Here is an 18,799-nt window from a genome sequence, read left to right on the forward strand (position 1 = left end):
TCTGTTCCAACAAGGCACTAAGATTTCATTCAAGTTTATCATTACAAGTGCTTTATGCATTTTAAAAACCACATTCGTCTCAGTCCCAGAGCTACTTCGGGCAAGCCTATCTAGAGAACTACCTCCCCCCTCCCTCTCTCTCTCTCTCTCTCTCTCTCTCTCTCCTCCCGGTCGCTGTGTGCTAACCCGATGTGTCAGCCAGGCAGCCAGCCAGCCGTGCTGTGAATCAGCCGGCCTGCCAGTCAAATAGCGAGTCAGCTAGCCAGCGAGCCGGGCTGTTGTGGTCGAGCCTGCTGCTATCCGTCGTGACCCCACGCTAGACTGTTTGTGATGAGGTCGTTCCAGTGGCTGACTGGCCTCATTCCACAGACCAGTGGAGGCAGGCAGGGAGCGGTGAGGGCAGCGGGGAGGCCGACTGTAGGTGGGGAGATTTTAAGAGCTCTGACAGCAGCTCCCGGCTCCCCCCCCCCTTCACCTCCACCTCAACAACAAACAACCCCTTGGCAGTTGCGGCGGCGGCGGCGGACCACACACCGCTCGCAAACCCGTCACCACCGTCAACCGGCCCTTAGACAGCGCTTGCCTCTGAGTAATACAAGAAGAACGTGGCACAGTAGCATGGCTGCGCGCTACTCGTACGCAGCTACAGATGATTACGGGAAAAAAAAGGAGGCGGAGGATGCAGGAAGGAGGGAAGAGCGTGGGTCACGCCGCAGGTGGGTGCTTCCGTCCTGCGAGCTCTCTTGTCGGCTTCCGTGTGCTACATTTGGAGCCACGCTGCCCACCTAGATCTCCCTCCGACCGCAAAGAGGAGCACCGACCGCGAGAAACGACAAGCCGGGGGGGGGGGGGCACAAGAGGGAAGGAGGGAAGAGAGAAAGAGAGAGGGGAAAACGGGGGATGGGGTCGGCAGCGTGGATGTAAAGGAGAATCAATCCAAGGTGATTCTCAGAGTGGTTCTGCCTGGCTTCACCCAGGTGTCAGGATGACTTTGGCTCAGTGGGAAACACCCAGGGGGGTTGTCAGAGGTGGGGGAGACATAAGGGAATTCAAGGGGGGGGAAGGAGAAGGCCGGCAGAGGTGCACCCATGCAGAGAGACTGAGATGGACGTGGACGTAAAGACAGCTGGGAAAGGCAAGGGGTGGAGGAGGGAAAAAGGGGAGGAATGGGATACAGGGTAGAAAGAGTGAAAAAGACAGAAACGGTATCAGAGAGAGAGAGAGAAATGTGGGGAAAAAGAAGAAAAGGGCAATCGATAGAAGCAGAGGAAAAAAAAAAAAAAAAAAAAACATGAATCACACACAAAAGGAAATGAGGGAGGAGAAATTGAGAAAAGCCAAATAACCAATCTGCGGCCAAATCAGGAAGTGAGAGACACCTGCCAACGCCGTGACAGGCCGAATACATCTGATGCACACGCAACACATCCATCAAGCATGAGACTGTCCCGAAACCTCAACTCAATCTCTCCCCCTAACTGATGTGTCTAAAGAGCTCGCCGGCGCTATCTCATCCTCCTCCACTCTCAGGACCCCCCAAAAGAACCCACAGGACCACAAAGAGAAGCAGCCGTCACCGCGGCGACGACTAAATGGGGGCTCCGGATGAAATTACAACTTAAACCCCGTTTCACAACAGCAGCAGCTCCACTCCTGCACGCGTACTCTGATTTGTCGGTCTCTAGTCCGCTTTTCGTGGACGCCACAGCTTTCTGTCCCCCGGCGGCCTCAGTTGTTGCCGTGGTTGAAGTGCTCCAGCACCGTGGAGTTAGTTCTCTCAAACAGCCACTGCTGGCTGGGAGAGCTGGGGTCACAAGTGTTCATGAAGACACGGCGCTCCGTCGGACTGCTGTCTATACAGCTGTTACTGACCGGGTGATACAGGCTCTTATCCTGCAGGACGGACAGAAAGACAATGAGACAGGTCAGCAGAACAGATATATGTATGGTTGTGTTCTGTCCCAAAGTGTAATCAACAGTGATGGGACAATATATCAACCTTTTACATACTGCAATTAAAAGATGTGGCAATCTGTCATCATGGTGCAGAAAAATTGTCTTTTATTCTTTATTTTTTATTCATCTTTTATTCTTTATTTTTTATTTATTTATTTATTTAGTATTTATTTAATCTTGTAATCTGTGGATACTGCTGAAAACTGTGAATTTCCTTCGGGATGAATAAAGTATCTATCTATCTATCTCTATCTATCTATCAGTTGTGAACCACATATCACGGGTCGACCGTAATGTGAGATAAACACACTGTCCCGTCACTAAAAATGAACCCAGAGGGAGGAAACCCTGCTCTGGTCATTCCACACTTTGTAGTGAAAACAGGCCGCTGCTACTTCACCTGTCAGCTAGGTGCTCAAATAAACAGTAGTTTCCTGTTTTAGAGACCACGTTTTTGTTAGTTTTTTCTTTTTTTCAAAATAAATAATATAAAGAAATGACGTGAATAATACAAAAAAGGAATGTGTACCCAGGAGCCAAGATAAGCACATTAGTGTACTATGACCTCACAAAACTTTCAACAAAGGAAAGAAAATATTTATACATATACTAACTAACTTCTCTCCACGCCCCCCCATCCATCTTTTCCCCCTTATATATCAATGAGGAGGTATGTGAATGAACATACACTCCTCAAATAAACAGCTTTTTTGCCTTTGCCATCAGGAGGTCATGACAGTGTGGATACCTGTCAGAAAATGACACTGAATCCACATTTTTGCCAAGATTTGGGCTTTTAAAGGCAGTGGTCTTAAACTTTTGATCAGCTGATGAACAGCCTATTTCAGTTTAATGGTTGTTCGCAATAAATTGCTTACATTGCATTTTGAAGCTCTACTTAGAACCTTCTTAAGATCTAACAGTGCAAAATGTAGATTCTTGCAATTTCTCAACTGGTTTTAAGATTTTGATCAAGAGTATATTGTGCCTTAACCAAAATTTAAAATATTCATTGAATCTAGGAGTTAACCTGTATGGCCAAGTTAGCAACTGTAGACTGAGTTAGTAGGTCACGGTGCTGACCCTCACACTACAGGTACAGTTAAAATGCCAGCTGCCGCCTCCTCCTCAGCAGTTTGACCAGCTTTTTGTCCACAAAAACTGAGTCCCAGCTCTAAAAGAGCAGGGAGGATCACAGCTGCCAGTTCATTTATTTACAAAGACATGAGGCCTCACAGTGTTGTTGAGACTGATGGGTTTGGTGAGTTACTGAGTACTCCAAAATATGCAATTCTTTATTTAGTTGTTTTGTGAGCTGATACAATGCACAGCAAGTCAATGTGTTAATGGGGATATGGTATCATCAAATCAAATTGAAACTGCATCACGGCAGACTTTGTACAACAATACGATTCTTTGTCAGTATTACAAAGAATCCATATAATATCGCATTGTGATGAAGCTTGTGATTTACACCCCTAGGCCTTAGCACTGCAGTTCACTTGCCAGAATTAAGAAGAATTAAGTTTTCATATAATCTCAGTGTTATGTGGTGGGCACTTGAGTTTGGATACCACTGTGTTCAGCTGCCCAGGCAAACTTGAAGTGCGTTCTCTGTGCCAACTGAGTGCGGTATAAATATACCGTCCAAGTGCGTTGGTATTTACGCTTTTAAAAGTTCTCATAACAATCACAGGCCTGAAAGTACTTTAGTGGTCCTGTGGAGCAACTCACCTGTGTAGTACCCATCATGCAAGAGAGAGAGAGAGAGAAAGAGAGAGAGAGAAACTGACTGAACGTGTAATCTTGCACACAAATCCCAAATGAAGCCAATAAATCCATCGCGCCTGACTATGTGCACTTTGTCAGGTCTATTTCTGTGTTAAATGAGATCCAAGTTTAAAAGAGTAAACACTTCAGAGGAAATGCAGTCTCCGGTGGGCATGCCGCATTGTCCAGCATCCCTCCGTAACACAGCTAATGCATTCCTAGTGTCGTAAAACAACATAATGAGGTCCCCTTCATGTCCTTCAGTGGGGTTTCAGTTGTCAGAGTCTGTCCCAAAGTGGAGCAACGCAGAGCAGGAAGAGTAGGTACCCTAGCAATCATCAGTGTCAATTACGTTGACAGGTTTGTGTTTTTTTCCACTTGGAGAGGGAGGAGGGGAGAGAGACAACAAAAGTACTAAAGGGGGAAAATAACCAGTGCTGCATTTCATTTGATGCTTCATCTTCCCTCGTTTGTTTTATCACATAGAATGTATTTTACATGGAATGTAACACGTATATGATTGTTTCTGAGTTTTTAAAATCATTATTCTCCTTATCATTGTTTTTTATTATTATTGTTGTTATTACTGTAGTTCTTCAGGGGTGAGCTGGTAATTACTTTGTGCTTTACGTTGCAAAACATGGCAGATGAGTTGACTTTTGACATAAGATTACTGTAATTGTATGGATGTTGTCTTATGCACAGCTCCTCAAAATAAATGCTGGGAGACTGCAATGCACTGTGGGTAATGCAGTCCTAAAGTGACCACTGTGGTTGTTGATCTCCATCAGGCCTAGAATGGCAAATCCCACAAAGTTCACTCCAGACAAACGGAACGAAATTTATGATGGTGGTGTTGATTCCCCCTGAGGCCAAGTGTCGATCTGAGGGGTTAAAGTGTTAGTGACACACAGCGCAGATGGACAGCTCATGTCACTGGAACACAGAGGCCTCTTTCTTCTCCTTACCTTTCTGTAGCGCCACAGCTGGTTCCCCTTCATGCCGTGGCAGTCGTACAGGGTGACGGGGCTGTTGTGGGAGATGGCGTCGAAGCAAACCTTCTTTGTGTGCATGGGGTCTCCCACCCGAATGTCCTCCCTCCAGCCAAATGTGAACACCTGCAGGAAAATACCTCAGTTATTCATTTTTGTCTTGCTGAATTCAGTCTTGGGAGTTAAACAACAGATAGTGCAGGGATGCAGCCACCATGGAGCATGGAAATGCATGACTGATAGATAGATAGAGATAGATAGATAGATACTTTATTCATCCCGAAGGAAATTCACAGTTTTCAGCAGTATCCACAGATTACAAGATTAAATAAATAATAAATAAATAAATAAATAAAAAATAAAGAATAAAAGATGAGTAAAAAATAAAGAATAAAAGATGAATAAAAAATAAAGAATAAAAGATACTGACTGGGTCAATTAGCAAGAAGACACACTAGTCACCAGGTTTACTCAAAATTGGATCAATGGTGTTTAATTTCATGGCTTTTCAGTATTTATTTATTTTTTTTTTTACTTTTAAAGACCGCAGGAAATGGCCTCTTACTTCTTTTATGCATTTCCTGTTATAAGAGGATGTTGGGACATAACATGGAAAAGGATCATTCAGTAATATAAAGCAATAAGATATACCAATAAGAACCAATCCGGTGCCAAACCACCTCATGCCTGCAGTTTTGTCACGACTGCACCGGTCATGTCTGACATATATTTTAGAAATGCAGTGCAATGATGCATCATCCTTCCAAGTTCAGTCACAATCAGACCAATACAATAATCAAATTACTGCTTATGACAAAGAGTTTTGTGCTACTTTGTTGAGAGTGCTGGTAAATTGTTCTTGATATGATTAAGTTGTGGTCTGTTTGGTTCCTAATCTTTATATCTATCAATTTTCTATTCTCTTTGATACATGAATATTTTATTGCTTCGGCCATTGAAGGCATTTGATTTTATTTAATTCTATTGGCTTCTGTTTCTGGGTTTCAGTTATTGTTGCAATTTTGAAAGTCATGAGGGGAAAACAGCATCAGCAGAATTACCATGATGTTAAAGTAAAGGTTTCTCTCTTGCTGAGTAGAAGACAGGATTATGAGATACTATTTATGAGAGCTTTTATTGCAGCCTCACCCTCCTGATTATTTGTTGTAAACACTTTGGTAATACAGAAAAATTGAATCCCTGCATGTTAGGGTGTTTGTTAAGTGCCTTACATGTAAATGTAGATGTTTCAAAATGCTCAGAGAGCTGGTGTTGAGCAGTATTAAAAAGAGACTCTACAAAGAAGGACCCGAAGCCAGTGTGACTTCTGTGGATAATAATCTTATTTATCAAGTCAAACCTGGAATATTAAAGAGTCCCTGAGGACAGGATCATGAATATATTCCCTAATAGGGGGGGCACTCTGTCTAACTGAAAAAGGTCCATTGTGATTGTTGCATAGAGAAATGACTCATTAATTTTTTGAGGCTGCTCGTTATTTTTCAGTTTCTTGATAAAGCAAGGTTAGAAGTCTTGCAACACATCAATAAATAAAGGATGGAATAAATGCCCTTTGCTATAAACAAACTGCATTTGCAATAATAATAACTTTAATTACTTTATGTAGCACTTTTCCTACATAGAATGCAGGTCCAGGTGCTGTATATCAAACTGCACATTGAAAACCAAAGCAATTTACCTGTGATTTCCTTGCCGTTGTTTTGAAATGAAACTGATCAAGCATTGATTGTTCAACATCACTTTTTCATTTTGACAATAACTGACTATTGGTTGAAACAGCCTATATGAGTTTGCATGGCATTATTAAAATATGAGTACCCAAAAAAGAATTATATTGGTAAAATGGTGTGTGGTTCCAACTTGGAAAAAAACAAATAAATAAATAATAAATAAATAAATAAAAATGAATGAATAAATAAATAAACATGTAGTGGATGGCCCTTCATTTGGAAATAATGTATGATTCATTGAACCAATTCACCTCACCCAGAACTATTTTGAAAAAGTTTCTTTAGAAAACCTTTTGTTATTGAAGTTCTTGGAAGAACCATTTCTAGTTCCTCCAAAGAACTTTTTTGATAGGGCTTTGAAACACATTTGGTGATTTTTTGAAGAAATGTTTAAAGAGATGGTTCTTTTAAGAACCATGGTCTGAAAGTTTCTTTGTAGAATCGGAAATGATTTTCCTATTGCACCAATCTGAAGCATTGTTTTTGGTTACAACTGACACCTTTACTTTTCCTTTAAGAAATGAGAATTAACTGCTGTTTCCACATATCCTTTCTCTTCTGTCTTTTCTTTTTATGAAGAAACATCTGCTCAAACAGAGTCTGAAAGATTCTCTGTGCAACCAGAAAGGGTTCTCCTATGGCAACGCTCTGAAGAACCATTCTTGGTAAGAAGTGGCACTTCTATTTTTCTGTGTATAGAATATGTTCAGTGCATGATACTTCAAATGTAATGCAATGCAAAGTGACACAGCTGGGGAAATGAATGCAGCTCTATCAGAGACTGCCTGAGTCCATGTATCCAGTGTGGTCAAATGACACATGGACTCATTAACAAAGCAAAAATTCCTGACTTGCACTGCCCCGCTGTGCTGCAAATGGATGTCCTGTTTTACCTATTCATGCCCCACGTCCTTCATCACTAACACTGCAAGCAATAGTATAAGTAATAGTAATAGTATAACATTCTTGTCCTCCTTGAGTGACCATGCGAGGGAAAACATCCATGGAAAAAAAAGAGGCAGAAGAGATTTATTTTACTTGTAAATGTGTCGCAGCATCAGTGTCACCAAGCCAAATTTGTGTATATTTATTCTACTTGTCAATGTGATTGTGACTGTGACAGTGATTATAATGAGAATTTTGGATCAGCGCAGACCCTGCACTGTGTGTTTATATTTCGCAGACAGAGGAGCACGTTCCTGTGAATCACAATCATCAACAACACCCAAGTGGCCCTCGATTCTCTGGCTGGGAAGGAGTTTTTGAACGAGTGCCTCTGCTCCTCAAGCACCAAATCAAAAAGCCCTGACAAGGACAGCTGCCAGAGGGCCCTGTGTGATTTGCACCGATGCCATTTCCCCTTGGCACTGAATACAGATCGCAACTGTGACAGAGATTAAGCTACAATGCATCTTTAGATTACAGTAATTAAACTGTCAAAGCTCAGAGCCTCAGTATTTCAACTATGGGAACAAAAAGGGGACATACACTCCATCAAGGGTGTATTATGAGCCCGACTTAAAGATCTTTGGGGTGACATCTGGAACAAACAGACTCTATTAGGACAATGCAAAGATAATGAAGCTGTACTGTGTGTGTGTGTGTGTGTGTGTGTGTGTGTGTGATATCTGTGTGTTTCGCTGAGGAGCAATATAATCACAGAGCAGAGCTGAGCTGAATCTCTCATGAGACTCATCTAAAATCTTTGGATCCTCCCTGCTGCTGAAGGACGTTCAGCCTGTGCTATAGCCAGAAAGTTATGGGTTCAGTTCCCACAAAAGGCGGTGTGTGCCAGTCAAGTTGTCTCCTGCTGGAGGTGTCCTTGACATTGAACTTCAATCGGCTCACTTGGCTATTTTAATTGTTCTGATGGGGAGTTCAGTTCCAATTTTTCCACGCATCCACTCTAACATAAACAACGAAGCAAGACAAAATGAAACAAAAACCTCCTCAACACCATACCAGATACACTATATTACCAAAAGTATTCGCTCACCTGCCTTTACTCATACTATGAACTGAAGTGCCATCCCATTCCTAACCCATAGAGTTCAATATGATGTCGGTCCACCTTTTGCAGCTATTACAGCTTCAACTCTTCTGGGAAGACTGTCCACAAGGTTGAGGAGAGTGTTTATAGGAATCTTTGACCATTCTTCCAAAAGCGCATTGGTGAGGTCACACACTGATGTTGGTCGAGAAGGCCTGGCTCTCAGTCTCCGCTCTAATTCATCCCAAAGGTGTTCTATCGGGTTCAGGTCAGGACTCTGTGCAGGCCAGTCAAGTTCATCCACACCAGACTCTGTCATCCATGTCTTTATGAACCTTGCTTTGTGCACTGGTGCACAGTCATGTTGGAAGAGGAAGGGGCCCGCTCCAAACTGTTCCCACAAGGTTGGGAGCATGGAATTGTCCAAAATGTTTTGGTATCCTGAAGCATTCAAAGTTCCTTTCACTGGAACTAAGGGGCCAAGCCCAGCTCCTGAAAAACAACCCCACACCATAATTCCTCCTCCACCAAATTTCACAGTCGGCACAATGCAGTCTGAAATGTACCGTTCTCCTGGCAACCTCCAAACCCAGACTCGTCCATCAGATTGCCAGATGGAAAAGCGTGATTCATCACTCCAGAGAACGCGTCTCCACTGCTCTAGAGGCCAGTGGCGGCGTGCTTTACACCATTGCATCCGACGCTTTGCATTGCACTTGGTGATGTGTGGCTTGGCTGCAGCTGCTCGGCCATGGAAACCCATTCCATGAAGCTCTCTGCGTACTGTACTTGGGCTAATCTGAAGGTCACATGAAGTTTGTAGCTCTGTAGCAATTGACTGTGCAGAAAGTCGGCGACCTCTTTGCACTATGCGCTTCAGCATCCGCTGACCCCTCTCCGTCACTTTACGTGGCCTACCACTTCGTGGCTGAGTTGCTGTTGTTCCCAAACACTTCCATTTTGTTATAATAGAGCTGACAGTTGACTGTGGAATATTTAGGAGCGAGGAAATTTCACGACTGGATTTGTTGCACAGGTGGCATCCTATGACAGTTCCACGCTGGAATTCACTGAGCTCCTGAGAGCGGCCCATTCTTTCACAAATGTCTTGTTTCACAGTCTGCATGCCTGAGTGCTTGATTTTATACACCTGTGGCCAGGCCAAGTGATTAGGACACCTGATTCTGATCATTTGAATGGGTGAGCGAATACTTTTGGTAATATAGTGTACCACTAAAGTTGGATGATTGATTCTGTTTTCATATTGTCCGATCATGGCTACCTGAGATTGCTGACGACTTCATCGTAGAGTTAAAAAAAAACCCCGTAATATCTTGTATTAGATGTCAAAGGAGAGCCTGAGGATATTTGCACTGTGTATCTGCAAGCAGTGGAAACGATATGTAGTCCAGTAATTTTAGGCCAAAATTGGGGTCAACAGGACCCCAACATCAGGAATAAATGCCAGAACAGATATTTAAACAGTGAATTAAAAGGTTACTATATATACAGTAACCTTTTAATTCACTGTTATGTAGTAACCTTTGAATTCAAGGTTACTATATATATAGTAACCTTTTAATTCACTGTTTAAATGTCTCTTCTATCATTTATTCCTTATATTCCTTATTAGCGCATATCAAATCAGATAATGTGTGACATGCATGTGTAAACAGAATAATTCAAAGAACTTGTAATTGACTTTTTTTCATGTCTTTGTGTGTGCAATCAACTTGTGAATTTTTATAGTGATATCTGAAAGTCAAATTTTGAACCCCTTTCCCCTGTGTGTTAAAAACAGTGTTTTTTTGGTAATATGTGGTCATAAATAGGTGATTTTCAAAACTTTCCACCAATGCACTGTAAAAAGTCAAATTCTTACGAAGATTATTTGTCTTATTTCAAGTCAAAATGTCTTATTTCTAGTCAAAATATCTCATTACACTTAAAATAAGACATGATCACCTCAGAAATAACTTGTTTTTAGACGATTTTCACTTGTTTTAAGCAAATTTTCATTTAAAACAAGTGAAAATTAACTTGAAAAAAGAAACAAATTTTGCCAATGGAACAAGCAAATTTTTACTTGTTCCATTGGCAAAATTTGTTTCTTGTTTCAAGCTAATTTCCACTTGTTTCAAGTAAATTTTCACTTGAAACAAGTGAAAATTGTCTAAAGACAAGTAATTTCTGAGGTGATCATGTCTTATTTTAAGTGTAATGAGATATTTTGACTAGAAATAAGACATTTTGACTTGAAATAAGACTTTTTGCAGTGTGGGATTTCTTGGGACTTTTTTCCCTCACTCAGGACAAACTGAGGATACAAAATGAGTTGAGTTTGCTTCTCTTGCAATTTGTCCTAGGCTTTTTCATAAAATGACTGGACTAATGTGCCAGTGAAGGATGTGCAGGCCACTCATTTATTTGAACATGTGGCGGTTCACCATCCCTCCATGGCTGCAAAACTGACGTTAGCTACTCTTATGGAGGGGAGAGCAAAGTTTTGGTGAGCAGGCGTATGGAGAGTGGAGATGTGGGCCGTCAGATCCATGGAGAGGAGATGGCAAACTGGCTTGTAATGAAGGATTTAATAAAATTCATTCATGCTGATTAATGGGGCTCAGCGAGCGAATACAGCGATCCAGAAACATCTCTAAATGCACAGTAGAGCACAGATTCGAGAGATTATTTTTAAAACATCTTGGTCCTGAGAGTACATTTATTATCGCCTTAATATCGGTGTGAACTCATCGTGAATTATCCCCTCAATTGCTGATATGCAATCCATCTCAAGCCTAGATACAGCCCTCCTCCATCAATGACACAGCCTCATTGTGCACCATGACAAGGAAGACAAAAATAAACAAAAGATAACAACAACAACAACTGGCATAAAGACAGTCAAGCTCCTTTGTTACAAACTGCTACCATCCAGAGATGTTGGCTTAGGAAACCTGCCCTTAGTGAACATGTTATTTAAAAGTGAGAGAAAAAAATTACTTTTATTATTATGACAAACAATGTCATAATGACGGAAAAAGATATCAAAACTTGTCTAAGCACACAAATCTAATAAGGTTGCTTGTAGATCATAATGAGGACAGCCAGTCTTAAAAGGTCATATTTGAAAAATAAAATTCACTTGCTGTCTGAACATACTTTAATCAAGATTAAAAAGGTGCTCCCAAAGGGTCACAAAAGCAGATCAAAAATAAGAGATGGGAAACATAGAAAAAATATAGAATTTTTCTTGTTTAAATAGTGCATAAAATTGGTACATATAAAGACAGGGAAGACAGGCTGCTGCATTCGACTCAGGCTGATATATGTGCACAAATTTCATGCACTGTTTGAGCTAAGCATTACAGTTTTGCATGCAAGTGTTCTCCCATTTCTCATTTTCTGATTTCTGAACGTAGCTTACATCAGCGAAATGTCTAAAAAAAAACACTCCTCACCTGTCCGCGGCTCCAGCCTGCCTCGCCTCGCCCTTTCACACAGCCCTCCAGGCGGAGGGGACTCCCCGACACAAAGTGTTTACTCTCCATACACATACCACTGGCCACGTTACGCAGCTGGAGAGAGAGGGGAAAATGATGGAGACACAGACACACACATATGAACACATCACAGCAAATTCACACAAGGGTTCATGGAATATTCAGCTATTAGTCAGAACACTGCAAAAACGCAAAATCTTACCAAGATTATTTGTCTTATTTCAAGTCAAAAATGTCTTATTTCTAGTCAAAATATCTCATTACACTTAAAATAAGACATGATCACCTCAGAAGTAACTTGTTTTTAGACAATTTTCACTTGTTTCAAGTGAAATTTCACTTGAAACAAGTGAAAATTTGCTTGTTTCATTGGCAAAATTTGCCAGTGGAAAAAGTGAAAATTCACTTGAAATAAGTGAAAATTAGCTAGAAACAAGAAACAAATTTTGCCAATGAAACAAGCAAATTTTCACTTGTTCCAAGCAAATTTTCACTTGAAACAAGAGACAACTGTCTAAAAACAAGTTACTTCTGAGGTGATCATGTCTTATTTTAAGTGTAATGAGATATTTTGACTAGTAATAAGACATTTTTGACTTGAAATAAGACAAATAATCTTGGTAAGATTTTGAGTTTTTGCAGTGAACAGCCTACGATCATTCACAGTGCATAGCGAGTTTCAGGAGAGGCATTTCCAAATGTGAGCTGCCTGCACACCATGTACTGATGATTTCATGGCTTTGAATTTGACGGCCTGTCTAACATATTGTTCCCTTTGCTCTTACCTAATGTGCTTGTCACTCTCTGTGCACTGTACATGAAGTGGAGAAGCCATACATGTCAGCCTTCAAGGATAGGGTCAGTATTTTATCAACCCAGACTGTATGAAACTGTGGATTCCCAGCATCTATTACCATACACAGCACAACCTTACCACTGCTTCTTCTTTTGCAGCTTCTTGTTAGCCTTTTCGAAAACAGGAAACTCATAGTACAGTCAAGTACATTTTTAAATGGTTTTAAATGGAAACAAAAACTTCACAAAGTTTTATTCAGCATTTATGATATTGCGCTGCCTTGTTTATAACCACACCATCCTGCTAATTCTGGTTCAGCTGAAGTTAGACGTCAGAGTAAATTTTCCTTTTTGAAAACAGTATATTCAGAATAATTTTGAACAACTACTGTTCACTACTATGAATGAATGAATGAATGAAAAAAAAATTATTTCAGTCAGGTCATTTAAATTTACACTGTTTAACAGGAAAAATGAATAAATAAATAAACAAATAAATACACATTCTGTCAGTATAAATGAAAATATCCACAACCGACAAGGCATAGGCTGAAGCTAGCGCTTATTTTCGCCTACCCTTCTTATCAGATCAGCTTGATCAGATCAAAATTTTTCAAAACATTAAACAAAATATTATAACATTTTACACAAAAGATCCCAAATATAACTTCAGAATGGTATCTGAATCATCAAATACTTTTCTCATATTTTTCAAATACCTTACTTTTGAACAAACGTTTAAATTCGAGGACTGACTGGCACATCTTCAATTCATCGTCTAGACCATTCCATACATCCACACCCCTCACAGAAATACATTGATCTTTTATTTTGGTCCTGGATTTTATTTTCTCCATCATATGTTTCCCTCGGAGCTCGTATCTACATTCCCTTTTTTTTTTTAAACATATCAAACTATATTTGGAATTACTTTTTAAAATGACCACAGTACATCCCAAACATTTGTATCTCTCTGCAGAGCATCACGGAGCAGTTCAGAACGTTGTAGGTGGCATGACTTGGCTGAGCTAAACGCTAAATAAAGCCAGTTAGAAAGCATGGTCTGCAGCCACTTCTTTTGTGGACAATTTCAAGGTGATTTTGCCTGAGCTGTAAGTTTCCTGTTTTCAGTAAGGACATTTACAACAGTGGGAAGGACCTCACTAAAGCTCGCAATGAGGTTGTGCTGTGTAAAATTATAAAGAATGGAAATTAACATTTGAATACAGCCGGGGTTAAAAAAAATACTGGACTTTCAAAACAATTATGCAGATGAGGTTTGTAAGAGCTTCTTAATGTGTTTTAGGTACAAAATCGCAGGTCATACTTCTCCCCAGGCAGCAGCAGGAGGCTCCACAGGCGGGTAATGTTTGGGCAGGTCCCAGGCCACCTCGCTCATGAACCACTTGAAGCTCTTGCAGTTGAGGCTGTTCCTCAGCTCTTTCTGCACCGTCATGTCTCCTGCAGACAGGTGGCGGTACTCCGGCCGACGCTGGTAGATGTACTCGGCGTACTCGTCCATCCAGACCTCTGCCACGCGCTTCAGGTTCTGCAAGCGGAACCACCGTGAACATAAAAAGAATGTTTTCATTTTACATTTCTGGCTTTTGGCTCACACTCTCAATCTGTACAACAGTAAAATAAGCCTATTTCACAAACACTAGTAACACATGATTTGGGGTTTCAGAGTTATGGAAACAATACTCTTACAACCACAGACTGATCATAAAGTACTACAAAGACAAATTAAAGGTGAGGAAGAGATTATCTGACATCAAGAGAGCAGCAGAGAGAAGCATGTTAGAGCGGGCAGACAAAGAATATGTGACAGGAAGTTGACAGAGAGTCAGGTATATCCTGAAGAGATGAATTTCCAGAGCCAAACAGAAGAAAGGACGTGACTCTGCTGTTTGGAGAGCAAGAGGATCGTTCCATTAGTGCTGACACATTTAATCCATTAACTGATTGATCGACCAAAAGAAAATAAATCAATTCGAATTGCAAAGTTGCCAGGGAAAGAAAGGCCCGGACTGCACTGCCTTGTTGCCACTGTGGACCTGACTGATGAACGGGATCGACAGTGAATAGATGAACCTTGGGCTCTGCTAACAAGTGCCCATCATTACTTTTGACACTTTGTACACTACATGATTGACTGACAAGTTTAAAATGATCGATAATAATAATAATCAATTAATCAAGAAAGAAACTGCATGAGAAGGACAGCTGAGGTGGCTAGTAATTGTAGGATGCTGTCAAGTACTAATACAGAACCTATGTAACGAATCACAACACCAGCAACACCCAGTTACGCTGCTACACTACTGTACTTTGCACTATCTTTGTCTATCTGTTGTGTTTACACTGCAAGTCTTTTTGATGTGTGATAAATTGAATTCCACCTCCCCGGCCTGTATAACAAAAGAAACTCAAACTTGTTAAATAAAAATAGACAATTTGGTGGGAAAAGAGAAAAGCCAGTCGACTTGAGTTTATTAGCGGATCTTTGTGGAAGGCGCTGTATGGATTCTTTTAAGACTTTATTCTGACTTCCTGCCTGACTTGAAATATTGAATCAGCCCTCATCTGCACTTCTTGCCATCCTTGATGTATTGATTGATCTGACATGACAAGAGTGATCAAAGCAGCTCTGTGGAGAGGCTGCCAGTCATCATGCTAGGCCTGTCATCGCGTTCAAGGAGGGGGGTGATGAAAAATAGATGCAACCTGTCACTAGTCATGAAAGAAGATATAACACTGAACTGAATTATGTGCTAGTTTACAACTTAGCTTCATAAAAAAGAGATGTATGACTATATACAATGCACGTATTAAAATCAGGGAGGCAGGGAGCCCAAGAGGTTAGATGAGTCACTCCATAAATCAACAGTATTGATTCCAACCACATCCAGCGTGTGTGGTTTGTGTTCCCTGGAACAAAAGAGTGAACTAATGCTGCTCACTACTTATTTATTTTTATCTATTTAAATGCTACTTTTCTTTAAAAAAAAAAAAAAAAAAAAAAAAACTGCTCTTTTATTGCACGATTTGCACTTTGGTCACTAGAACTAGTGAGAAACGCTATTTCGTTTTAACCTGTGTACTTTTACTATGGGTGAAATGACAAATAAAGGAATCTTGAATGTTGAATGTTGCTCTGGAAGGTTTAGGCAGAACTAAAAGCCCGAAAAAGATGTGTGTAATGTGTGCAGTGGCAATGGAAAAGTGACTGGCTGTGGATATTCAAAGAAGAACGAAATATATTACTGCAAGAGACGAGGAGATTGACTCTCAGTTCAGAACAATTTTGAGGGGTTATGATTATTGAAGCCTGGAGGATGGAGTGAAGATTTATGGAGAGAGATAGTCATGCACATCCAGACCTCTCTCTTTGCTTCACCTCATTGTGATGCTGTGCCACCTGAAGGTTTGGTGGAAACCCTTTATCGGGGGCCGACTCTTGGGAAAAATAACATATCAAAAGATGTTGAAACTGTTACAGCTGCTTTAAAGTTGTCAGTGAGAGATAAATCGCTTTAAATTTAGAAATGGGTGGCAAACTGAAAGAAAATGTTCTCTGCAGATCTTCCCTGGGACAGGAATATCCAGAAGCCAGTCTTCTTTATATAATTTGCCTGTTAGGTTGGCCTACATAAATTTAGAAAACCGAAGGTGGCTGTCTTAGATCATAGTGATCCCAAAATGTTAGCTGGGACAGGAAATGATTTTGTTTGCTTACCTGTTTTCTTATTTTGGGGTGAGATGTTTTTATAAGCCCCTCTGGGTTTTTCATCTAACCTGCACAAGTGTGTTTATTTTTCGGCTCTTTAATCTTTAATTGTACTTTATCAGGGTTTTTATCACGTCACAGCTATGCTTTATCACCACACAAATAAACTAGACTACAACACAGCTGTCATCTTAGTTCAAACGTTCTTGTGTGTGCCCTCAGTTTCTTGCATTAATTACTATGCTACATATGAAGACTGACTCTCCTGTGTGCTGCATCGATTCTTTTTCATGCTTTCCTTCCTACTCAATACCACTGTCTACAAAATATGCACTCCGACCCACAGCTGAACTTTCATACAATTGCAACCAAAAGTGCAATGCAGAGTACATAAGTGATATGTGTAGTCTATTAACTATGTGGAGTCATGTTTTGTCAACTTAACATACAGTAGGTATAGCAATTTTGAATTCTGGCGGCCCTGTTTCCAGCTACATTAAGTAAAAATAGAAAATAGATGAGAATAAAAGAGTTGCTTGCTTCTCTTCATTTCACATCATTCCAACATGAACGCTTTGGGATGTTTGGCGGATGATAACAATAAGCAAGCAATTTTGGGACAGTATTTGGGCTTTGGTAACTTGTGATGGGCATTTGTTATTATTTAAATTATTAGTTATTTTTTTATTTATTTAAGTAAACATTATCTGGAGTCTAGTTATTTTTTATTTATTTAAGTAAACATTATCTGGAGTCTACACAGGATCCATTGGGTACATGCATCATTTTGTGTGTGAAGGACTTCTGGAAGATAGTACTATAATACTACTGCTATACTTAAAAAAGTATGCCTGCTATCTAGTGTAAGTGTTTGATATCTCATTTTGGAATAAAAGTCACTTGTTAGCAGAAAAAAAGAGAAAGCAGGTGCTGTGGCTGCTCTCTTCCAGTCTGGCACCACAAGCTGTGACCGACAATGACTGTAGCCCAGACAGCTTCTTCAGTACAGCCAATGGCTTCTTCAAGCTCAGACAATTGCACACATGAAAGATTTACACCCCAGCAATGGGAAATCCATCCATCTGAAGCCTTTGAGGAGTAAAGGAGTGCAAACACAGGGCCTGTCAGCCCCCTGGGTGAGGATGCGTGTCTGGAAATCCAGATTGGAGCAGCCTTGGAGGTATGGCTGGTGAAATAAACGGGAACACAGATTCTGCAGGCCTCCAAGGAAAGAATGAATGCAAGTCCTCCGGCCTTTGGAGGTGGAGATGGAGAGAAAAAGGCGCTCCAGCCACACACCCACACTCCCTGTAGCACAGCATATTGCCTGAAGCCAAACTCAGGCTCTGGTCTCTGTAGTCCAGGTGAAGTGAAGTTCAGTGGTACCATCTGCCTCAACAGTGACTAGACTGGGGGTGGGGGGTCCTTTGTTCTCTGTGTGTCTGGACCCGAAAAAAGGAACTAGCTGAGTGAAATGAGCACGATGAGTTAAAATAAAAGTCAGTAGTTTGTGCAAGAAAAGTGAAAGATGTATATTTCCTCAACATAAAAGTAAGACATAAAGACATGAACAGAGCCAGGAAGCAGCTTGGTGTTGAAATGGGATGGTGTAAAGTTATAGTTCCTTCCTGCAAATGTCAGGTGACCATACGGTAGCAACCTGCAAGCAAACATTAAAGGCATTTGAAAGGTGTTTTTCTCATTGGGTTTCATACATCTTCAAAGACCAAACCGAGAAAATTTGATTTCTTCTTTCGCAGAAGAATGAGGAGCAGCCATCCTGGTACCAGAATAGAACGCCACCATTTTTGCTACCATGAATCTTCATAACTGGGATAATCAGGCAACACAAATATGTTCAAATTACCCGCTTGTAAATATGGCTTTGAGGGGTGTGCTCATGTGCCACTAACTTAGAACTCATACATAAAATACAGTGTTTCCAACATGCACTTGAAAGCATGACAGTACCAGATGCACGGCGTTCAATATCACAGCTGATTTAGGCACTGCAGACAAATTTTCAAGATTGGAGTGACACCAGCATGTTTTTGCATGCATAGTGTGAGAAGGCCAGCAGTCTCAATCTCATGATGCAGTCTGGGATGTCGAGGTCACTTTCAAACACATTTGATATTTCTGCTGTTGCTCTTGTAGTGTGAGTACGGTGAGTCAGTCTGTCACTTATACATGAAGCCTGGCCTGCGGAGACTCCGCTGTCCCTTGTTGAAGACTACTGTAATGTACAAACTTGTCTTGCTACCTCATCCTAAAGGGTGTGCACTATTTTTAGGCAGGAAGGGATTTGGTAG

General features: G+C 40.8%; 1 protein-coding gene across 1 annotated transcript in view; it reads right to left on the bottom strand.

Annotated features, from left to right (window-relative positions):
* Positions 1–1,241: 1,241 nt before the first annotated feature.
* The window catches only part of LOC115371156 (polypeptide N-acetylgalactosaminyltransferase 10-like), a 136,110-nt gene continuing 118,552 nt past the window's right edge, over positions 1,242–18,799 (bottom strand). Inside the window, exons 9-12 of the mRNA XM_030068332.1 lie at positions 14,085–14,306; positions 11,921–12,037; positions 4,695–4,844; positions 1,242–1,893 (exon numbers count right to left, since the gene is read on the bottom strand). Coding sequence (XP_029924192.1) covers positions 1,729–1,893; positions 4,695–4,844; positions 11,921–12,037; positions 14,085–14,306 — 654 coding nt within the window. The 3' untranslated portion in view covers positions 1,242–1,728. The remainder of the gene's footprint in view (positions 1,894–4,694; positions 4,845–11,920; positions 12,038–14,084; positions 14,307–18,799) is intronic.

This window comes from Myripristis murdjan, chromosome 14 (genome assembly GCF_902150065.1).
Source record: "Myripristis murdjan chromosome 14, fMyrMur1.1, whole genome shotgun sequence".
Classification (NCBI taxonomy): domain Eukaryota; kingdom Metazoa; phylum Chordata; class Actinopteri; order Holocentriformes; family Holocentridae; genus Myripristis; species Myripristis murdjan.